The sequence below is a fragment of the Oryzias melastigma genome, linkage group LG15 (assembly GCF_002922805.2).
Source record: "Oryzias melastigma strain HK-1 linkage group LG15, ASM292280v2, whole genome shotgun sequence".
Taxonomy (NCBI): Eukaryota; Metazoa; Chordata; class Actinopteri; order Beloniformes; family Adrianichthyidae; genus Oryzias; species Oryzias melastigma.
Window position 1 is genome coordinate 19,712,652 of NC_050526.1, and position 10,538 is coordinate 19,723,189.

General features: G+C 37.6%; 1 protein-coding gene across 2 annotated transcripts in view; it reads right to left on the minus strand.

The window, feature by feature from the left end:
* Nucleotides 1–10,538, minus strand: part of pcdh15a (protocadherin-related 15a) — a 249,589-nt gene that overhangs the window by 145,318 nt on the left and 93,733 nt on the right. For both annotated transcript variants that reach the window (XM_024296795.2, XM_036215572.1), the window contains one exon: nucleotides 717–731. In XM_024296795.2, the coding sequence (XP_024152563.1) occupies nucleotides 717–731 (15 nt within the window). The remainder of the gene's footprint in view (nucleotides 1–716; nucleotides 732–10,538) is intronic.

The window sequence follows — 10,538 nt, forward strand, 5'->3', positions numbered from 1 at the left end:
AGTTTGAGACCCCTGCCCTAGACATTCATGTTGCATTGTATTGTTTGAGCTTGCACAGTGTTAGTCATTCTTGTTAAAATGCATACCCAAAAACAGTTTGACATTAAATTATAAATAAAGTGACATAACGTAAACCATATTTGACAGAAAAAAAAAAAAAACTCCCAACCTCTCGAAGTATTTAATTTTACATTGAATGTGTGCTTAACAGCGTTTCTAGACTATATTGGCAAAACAATGAAACACATACTGAAGATATAATTGGTTTGAAAACAAAGTAAACGTCAAATCACTTTCTTTTTTTTTTTTTTGCAAATGTATTAGTGCAACAGCAAAAACATCAGCACAAACTGACTTTATGATTTTGTCACAAGACAAACAGGGTGCTGAGCACAACATCATGAGTGGGACCACAGGTGAGCACAGCTTCACAGATGGAGGTCACAGCAGCGGGATGGTATGAACACATGGGACACAGGTAATGACAGTTTGACAGACAGCAGCAGATGGAGGAGACGAGGGAGGTGTAAAGGAGCTCACGTGACAGAGACTCTAGTGAGAGATGGGTACCGCACAGCGACTGGCCATGAAGCTGATGTATTGCAAGGGTGCGACTGATTGACTTTCAACAGGGAGGAAAAAGTGAAGAAAACAACAAAACACCAAGGAGTAGCAAAGGAAAAGGAAAAACAAACACCAGATGTTTGACCTCTTACCCTCATACTGCCAGTCTGAAGGAGTCAGAGGTTAGTTTAGCCAGAGTAAAGAAGAGCAGAGGCATGGAAGAAAAAAAAGAGGAGAAGCAGAAAACTGTTATAAAACAGGTATACTGATAGCAAGAAGAAGAGAAGGGGATTATTTTACAGAGAGAACAATACAGATATGTTGTTTTGGGTTAAAAATACCAAAGACCTTTATTGGAGTAATGGTAAATGTTAATGAACATCACAGTCTTTGCACAGATGGTAAGTAGATTACTTTTTCACTGTCAAAGCTGCTGATTTGAATCCGGCTGTGGAAAAAGCAATGAGGTGCAAGACAAATATAATTTAAAAATACAAAACACAGGCTGTCAGTAAATGATGTGCTATTCTTAAAAGAGGCAAATTAAAAAGGTTTTCATAAAAATCTATTTTTTTGTAATGACACTGCCTCATAATATCTAGAATTACAGGCAGCTTGCTGGCAGGTGGTGTCATCTGATGTTACATGTAATCAGAGATGGGAAGAATGAGACAACACCAAGAGTCGGTGCTCTAGTGTTTCACACCCACCTTCTGTTGCCTACTCTTGTTGTGTAACTATGCACCTGTTACCTGGTGCCAAAAAGTGGATTGGTTACTAGTTAAACATGTGCTCGAACGCTGTCACTAACATGTTTTAAGTACTTAATAATTTCACTAAAACATGGTTTCAGTCTTGCTTATAAGTTTTTTGTGCATCTAGTTACATTTTTTTTAATGTATTAAATGAGTAAGGCAAGTCATAAGAAGCCATCTCAGTGGTAAGAACAAGACCTGGGGGAATGAACAGCTACATCAATGACCAGATACCCTCCAGGAATAGTAAAGTAGCCAAAGGAAAAGATACAGACCACAGACGTCAAGACATGAAAGCTTCTCACCATACATGGAGGGTTCCATCCCCAATCCAGCACCATGAGACTGTACCCTAACTAGGACTAGTGAGCCCGAGAGCCACTACTGAGGATGAAACATCCAAGATCCATGAGAACATCAAGGGCAAGGCCCCAACTGACGACATGCTCAGTGAATGCCTAAGGCGATGGCGAGCAGAAGATGTGGTACTGGAGAAGAGATCATCATGGGATGTATCACAGAACCATAACTAAAGTGGCTGGTATCAAAAGTTCTATCAATAGCTAGTAAGGGATGCTAAAGGCCATTGAAGGGGCTTATGTCAAAAGCTCATATGTCTGGCCTAAAGGCAGAACAAGAGCAGGACCTGACCACCAGAGAAATAGAAAACCCAAGATCTACCACACTAGATAAGACTCAAGGTGTAGGGTGTGCAAAGAAGCACCTGAGACAATCCAGCACATAACTGTAGAGTGTAAGATGCTGACAAGGAACACATTCATAGACTGCCACAAGCAAGTGGCATGGTATTCAGGAGTACATGTATGGAATATGACCTGGAAATGCCAAGGTCAAAGTGGGAAACATCTGAGAGAGTAATGATCCTGTGGGACTTCCAGCTGTAGACTGACAGGATAGTAATGGGGAACCAACCATACATTGTGGTGGTGAATTGAAAACAGAGGAAAGCCGTTGGGGTGCATGTGGCAATACCTAGTGATGGAAACAGTAGGAAGAAAGAACATGAGATAGATGTGTATACATGGTGATCAGAGCACTCAGAGTGGTGACCCCCCAAAGTGGATGAGTGGCTACAGCTGATTCTTTACTCATATCTCGGTCCAGAAAAGTGCAGTCCTAGGAACAGCAAAGAGACTACAAGGAGACCCACGAGTGAACCCTGTCGCTCCGAGGCCTTTGGTAAAGGTCCTGAGCTTGGGTCATTGAGATTCATTATATTTATTTCTATTTTTCTCTCACACACGCACTTGGCATTTACATTTTTTGTTACACATTTACCCTAACCTTTGTGCTATCCTAGGCATGTTTACATTAAAAGTGGGGTCATCTGGACAATTGCAAGATATACGGTATGCACATCCATCTTTGCAAATTTTGATTGTCGTTTGTTTTTGTGGGCGAAACGCAGACACGCGGCTGAGGCCGGCTCTAGGAGGACGTCATGAACCCTTGTGCTTTCCTCGGTATGATGTATGGCACTTGACATTCAAAAACACAACGAAATAAACCTTACATTCTTTAAATCTCCAAGTTTCTCTTATAACAGAAAAATGACATATCTAACCTTGTTGCAAAGCTAATGCCTAAGGTTTATGCATTGTTAAACCCAGCTGTGTTGGGTAAAAACAACAACTACCCATCATGCTGGGGAAGCGTTCTCCTTTAATAGCAACAGGATGAACAGAGCAAGTGGGTCACACCTTGCTCTCTGAGTCATAAACAACAGGCAACATGAAACTAAGTATGCAAGTCAGCTCTGAGAAAATGTATTCTTTTTGAAGTAGAAGTGTGTGCCTGTGTGAATGTGTAAGGTTTGAAAGTTACTCGCACTTATTTAGAGAAGCTTTTGAAAGGAATCACAGATGGGGTGTTTTGTTTGTTCAGCCGGTGTGTGTTCATCTAGAAAGTGTGTGTGTGCAGTTTTTAGGTGAACATGGTTTCGTCACGCACACGTATGTGAGAGCACCTATGTGTGTGCGTAAGGTTGAAACAAACAACAAAAACAAAATCTGAAATGATAAGAGCTGAGACGAAGAGAAAATTAGGAATCAAGTACAGACATGGTTGGCAGCTTCCTTTACAGTGATATTGCTTCTACACTGTGATCAGAGGTAACATGTTTCACATAAAGGAATATAAACAAACAATACATGGAAAATTATGTTGTTATGATTGCTTTACAAGAACATAACCTAAAGCAATATTTCCACAAATAGATCTCATTTCTTCTTTTTTTTTAAGCATATCAGGGAGTGAGAAGGCTGAGCTGTTTTCCGGCTATTAGGTTTGAATAAATAACTTAAATAATCTAATGTGACCAGGAGAATATACTATGATGCTTAAGTATTGCTTTACATATGCATATAATACTGCATTATAAAAAGATTGCATCTATGCCCTTCCATGGGTTGAGTATAAGACGTACGTTAAGGTATAGGAAGAAAGCAGATATAAATAAAAGTATGAATATTAGATAAGCTGTTCCCAATCTTCTCGGGATATTTGATGCAGTCTGAAACGGCTAAGCAGTTGAAAATAACACTAAGCAGAAAAGTGGGGAGCTACAAAAGTGATACAGTTGATCACGCAGCTTAGCAGGAGAAATGCAGAACCGTGCCTGCACCTACTGAGCTTTGCATTTTTCAAAACAAACACCCATCGTGAAGCTGGGATATTGTTTAGTGGCTTTACCGGTGGAGAGAGAGAAAAAAAAAAAAAAAAAAAAAAAACATGTCTACAATTAGTATTTAGGACTTTTATGACTGGTAAACACTGGGTTTATTTGTAAAATGTCATTTTCTAAGCATATGAAAAATCAAGTTTCATTAAATTAAGCAGCATTTAAATCCAAAAATAGAAAAAACAAAAATATAACAAAATTACCTTGAATTACCACACCTGGAAATCATGTAAAGGGCAACTTTATGAAAGAAAAAGGACATTCTAACATCGCCTGGGCTAAACAGAGGCTTATACAAAGTTGACACATTACCTGAACCCTTTAATCAATGCCAGTCCCCAACGCTCCCCATGTGCTGTATGTTTTCTGTGCTCCTCTGTCCAAACACACCTGATTCAGCTCGTTATCAGGCCTGATAATTACCTTTATTACAGTCAGGTGTGTTGATGTGGGGGAGCGAAAAAAAACGCACAGCACAAGGAGCATTGAGGAATATTGTTGTGAAACACTTTAATTATAATTAAGAATGTGACTTTAAGATATTTACTATCAATCGACTATCCCAAGAAAATAAGCTAAACTAATATTTTAATGTTGTATGTCAGTCTTTTTATAGATGGCGTCATTTCAAATACACTGTAGACACCACAGAGTCCCAATTCCAAAAAACAATCAGAAACTTCCCGCTCTCACCTTGGGGAAATAATCACCAAACTAGATAGATAATTTCAGTAATCGACTGAACATTGTTGCTTGAAGCAGTGAATTTTCAATTATGAAAAAATTACTGCTTCACTTGAGAAAATATTGGGTAAAAAAAAAACCTGCACCTCTAATTAACTGCAAAAAACTGAGTAAAAAAAAAAAAATTCCCATTCAAACCATTATATCTGATACACAGAGAGGAGGAAAGTAACAGAGTAAATCCAAGTGTTTACTGTTCAGCTGCAACTATGAAACAAACCGCTTCAAAATATTATAGCCGCCCTTGGGCTACTGAATCACCTGTAAACAATAAAGGTATGGCCGCAAGACATTGTGTTTCATCTTATGTTGTCTGGCTTTGGGGTATTCCTTAAACAACATGACATCAATTTGTAAAATTCAATTTTTATTGAAAATAATTGATTAAACCCAAAGGGAATACCTGATAAACTCATGGTAAACCCTTGGCTTCTATAAATGCCAATCTTTAATGTTTCTTTTTGACATCTTTAGAGTATAATATATATATTTGATTAAGATGTCAACCAAAAACATCTCTTAAAAAGAAATGCAGGTCTATATGAAAGCTCATCAACTGAAGGAAAAAATTACAACACTGCATTCCATGGTTTTGCCGAGCATTTGGCTTTATTTGTTTCCCGGCTCAACTTTTGTTATTTATCACCCTCTACTGTGGAATAAAAAACAATTATGTAAATTTGGATTTTTTTCCGCCTGTTATAATTAATATCCACTGTTATTAACCCATGTGTTGACTTGTAATATTTTCATTAATTAATAATCTGGTTTATTGACTGAAAACATTTAACTGTAGCAAAGTACACAACATGCAGAGGTCATTTTTCACAGTTCAACCTCAAAGTAAAATGCTTTTTTTTTTATTTTATTTATTTATTATTTATTTTTTTTTGTCCATCTCTATTCATGTCACTGGTTTATATGCAATCTAAGGCTATGTCCAAATTTGCTTACTACTTCCTATATAGAACAGGACTATTTACTGCCCTGAATTTTAATGCAATGCTCATTAATATTTTTTCCTCTAAACAGCACATATGACATTATCTATTTTCTGAAGTAAAAATGTAGTAATTATGAACATTTTAAAAAGCTATTTATGAATCCACAGTGTTCTAAAGATAAAAACTTGGATGATTCAAAAAAATTAAATTTAAACACTTTTTTTTTTTCAAATGACAATGCATTGTAGTCTATATTTGCCAATCTACCAAATCATCCATGCACACTAGTTTGTTTTTTTCCCTACAGATTTATGGGAAACTTCCAGGTCACTGAATTTTGGAATTGTAGATATGGACACTAATAAAATTGCAAATAGTCCATATAGTATACATATAGTCCATATATTTCCATATAAGCAGTGAGTACTGAAGGAATTTGGAAACAACTACAGACATTTTTAAGGAAAATATTCCTTTTGGTAAGCATATCTAAGTGTCCACCTCGGGGACTATTATCAAAGACATTTCCTGACCTCTATTTTTTAAATAATTCCTAAAACAATGAGGAAAAAAATGTCTATGCTGGAGGTTGGAATTATGACTAATTCCTGCGGTGGCAGACAGCTGCAGAGAAAAACGGAGACAGGGCAAACCAGTATGATTAATGGAGTTGGTTTTGCATTCATCCATTCTCAGTATGACAGAGAGGTGTTCTGGGGGAGATCCAATAGTGCTTGGCACAAGACTGCTGTCCAGGGGCACGTGCTGCCAGATAATGCTTGCTTATGAGTAGGCAGCAAGTCAAAACAGATGAGCAGCTATTGTAAGGAAGGGTTAGGTTATCCGTGTGCAAGGGTAAGCTGTAGAGCTGCAGCTCCACTCTTTCAATAGACATGCAATGTGAAACCCAGTTATTTGTTAACATTGGAATAGCCAGGACATAAAAGTGTTTAAAAGAGGAGTCAGTGTTGAACAACTGCTCAGCAAAAGCAGAGTTGATTTCTTGGCTACAGGCAAACTGTTAACACACGTAAATGTCGATTATGTGTACTTACAGCTCTTACCTTTCCTCTGCATCACAATAGTTTACGCTGCAATTTTTGCTTCCCTGTCTACATTTTCAGGTTTTTGCTTTTGCCTTTCAGAGAGGTATTTTGCAGGTGAGAGCTACTTCAGCATGGGCAAGATTAGCACAAACCTGTCAAACTGATTTTTTGTTTTGTCAATTTTGTGTGGCACAAAAATATTGTACACTAGCAAAGGTACAACTACTTTACATATGTGGCTTTTTGTCACACTCTTGGTGGAGAAAAAGTACCAAAAGAAGGCTGCAAGCAGGAGAAAAAAAAAGAAAAAAGTACATAGGAGTTTGGGATGCCACTCACCATTGTAGCATACTAGTAGTATACTATATTACAGCATGATCCAGGTGTATATAGTACAAAATACTTGATTCTGATTGGGTCCAGGGTATCCATTAAAAAGTAATTATGAACACCTAAAAAAGAAATTCCTGTCACATAGCCTGAAGGTTCCATAGTATTGTGCAGGCCTAACATTGATAACCAGAACCAAAGAGATTTGGAACATATGTAGACATACGTTATTCCAGTTTATCTCAACAGCAAAGACAGTAAAAGATCTCTGTCCTTTAAATGGCTCTATGATAGACATACAATTATCTCTATCAAAAATTCACATTCAATGGTGGTGTTGCATTTAATTTTACACAGTAATTGGTTAATTTAATTAATTTTGTTATTTGAAAAAATTTGCACTTGATCTGATTAAAACTGGATTACGAAAACTATGCAAGACTATAAAATAAAGTAACTTTATACGGGAGGGATTAAATAAGTTCGCTTCTTCCCACTCCTCAAGCAAGCAATCAAACTCTTAAGCTGTAACATAAGTGTCTTTGTTTTTGTTAATCATTGCATTTCATTATTTCTGTAATGAGTTTCAAAAATCTGTGATTTTTTTTTGTCTTGTATTGTCCACAATTTATGCTTGAAATAAACCAAATCAATCAGAATCAGTCAAATAGTTTACTCTTCCTGTTTTGCTTACCTTACCGCTTTTTTAAATAAAAAGTGTACTATTAGTCAATGAAAGAAGTTGTTTTGTTGATTCACGTGGATATTTATTGCACTACAAGTATTGTAGGAAACTACTTTAAGGGACTTTGTTTGAAACAAACTTTTGCTTCATCATCTGGGTAAAAACAATCGCTAAGTGGTGACCTTTCCCTCTGAAATGATGCTTTGTATCACCTAATGTTTAGCATACCACTTTCCTCAACTGGTTAGTCTTTATCGTTGGTGCAGACTCAGTAACCGGTACTATGGCAACGTGTTGCAACAGTATCAAATTGCCTCCTTCTTGTGGAAAAAAATATTTAGTCTGAAAAATGACAAGATTAATGTACTAATATTTGATTTAATACATATTTCTTTCATCAGTAACCTTGTTACAAGCGGGATAATCCAGTCGGGGATTCCATCATCAGAAATGAATGGACTTTCCAGACGTTGCATTGGACGGTTTACATCTTTGCGTGGTCCATAAATTTCTGATGATGGAGACCTTGTCAGACACTAATATAGCTAATTAAAGGGAAACCAAACAGGACAGTTGGAGGCTGACTCCAATTTCAGCCCAAATTTAAAAAATTTAAAAAGGGGGTGGGGCTAGGGGAGGCAGCCTGAGCAGAGTGGGGTGGGGTCTGGACCTGTGATTGGCAGTGACAGTGAGGTTGGCTTGAGGTAACTAAAGGATCTTTTTATTATTGTCTTGATGAAAAAAGAAAAAAATCATGAGGTTCAGGAGGCCCAAGCAGGCTGCCTCCACATCCCACAGTGGCTCTCTGTCTGCCAGTGAGTCAGCTTTCCGAGGACCGGTTTAGTGAGCAAGCAAGCTCCGCAGCGCTCTCGGCATTAGTTCTGCCGGTCTCCGTGTCACGGAGACCCGATGGTCGCATGGTCGTGTGGTGAATCTTCAACTCTCTGTGTCAGGCATTCAAATATGGGCGGGGCTTTTATGGATCTGCAGAGCATGAGGACATGAAACTTCTGAAATGACGAGAGACTTAAAGCTAGTTGACCAATCACAAAATTCAACTGTAATACCTTGTTTCAAACTTTAGGGGGCAGCATATTGACGGTTTTAGACCACAATTTTAGGAATTTAACAAGTTTATTTTAAATTGTCAAACATTTGGCAAGGACTAACAAATAGCACTTTTAAAGTCCCATTTATAGAAGTCAAAAGTTGATATAGTGTTTGGTCACCATTTAAGTCCTTTTTCTTTTAAAAAAGCCTATTTACTTTAACAACAAAACATTTTTCTAAATGTGCCAATTTTTTGAATTATCTTTCTCTGGATGACATTAACATAACATTTTACTAACAATGCTTGTGTAGATTTGTGTCTCAGATTTAGAAGCCGCATCAAATGTCAGAATACAGCCTCTTCCAGAAGATGAGCCATAGCTTGGATGGATTCTGAGTCCGATTTTTTGCCTAAACTAAAACACACTCCCTGAACAAAAAAGAAAAAAAAATCCACAATTATTGGTTCTAGGATGGGGAAGATTGCAAGTCAACATGGGAAAATGAATTAATCAATGTGGAGACTGTTTATTTTTGCACACGATTCCCTCTGTTTCTCTCCTCATAAGATTTTGGTGCTCTATTAGAAAGTGAGGGCACACTCCTAATTTTGAATAAAGTCAAATGTGCTCATGTATGAAATGAAAAGAAACAGGGGAGTAACAGCATGTAGATGAGAGACAGGTGGGCAAAGAAATGAATGCCTGCAGCATTCTGCAAATTATTAGAAACTGATGATGGTGGCTAGAAGAGATTTTCTGGTGGAGTCTCAGACAGCGTCCTCCACTAAATACTCTGCTCCCTTTTGCACTCCCGTCTTTGTCCCCTTTGTGAGGTTAACCAGACAGACAGCTGGGCAAAGGTTGCAATCACATTCCAAGTGCACAGTTCAGTACACGCACACTAACGCGCTGAGCTTCAAGGTGGGACTGCTGGTGCAGACTCACGGGCAGCAAGGGGCCCTGTCTCACCGAGAGTGCCCCCCCATCCATCCTTGTGCAGCCTGAAGCCTGATTACAGTTTAGTGGAGAGCAGATTAAAACCCCTTCCCCCTTGTCACTCCGCTGCTTCCACTATTCACAGACCTCTGCTGCTGCCAGACAGTCGGCACATCTGGCCCCTAATCAGACAATCCCAAAAATAGACAAACAATTGTGGGTCAGAATGGATGTACAGATGGGAAAGGAAGGAACGCGAGAGCCAGAGAAGCACTAAAATCCAAGCTTGTGGCAGACGCTCCTACATTATTAACTAATTATGTGTTAAGCAAATATGTATTAGTAAAATGAATGTAATATGTGGGGTTGAATGCATGAAAAACTCCTATAAAAGTGTAGTGTTAATTATCCTTAATGGTTTAAAATTGCAGGATTTTTTGTGTTTCCTTTTGTTAGAATAGAACAGAATAGAATAGAATAGAATAGAATAGAATAGAATAGAATAGAATAGAATAGAATAGAATAGAATAGAATAGAAACTTTATCAATTCTGAAAGACATTTAAAAGGGGTCACAACCACACAAGCACATCTGGATTTAAAAAATAACAATTTAAAAGAAGTAATAAAATCATTAATTGAAAAGTAAATTCAGAGTAAAGTAAAACTGAAGTTATTTGAACAATTTTATTTTTCCCTTTTAGTTTTTTGTGATTTTTTTTGTGTTTTAACCCATGTGTTTAAAATAATGTGCCTAAATTTCATTTGACAATAAATCTTGA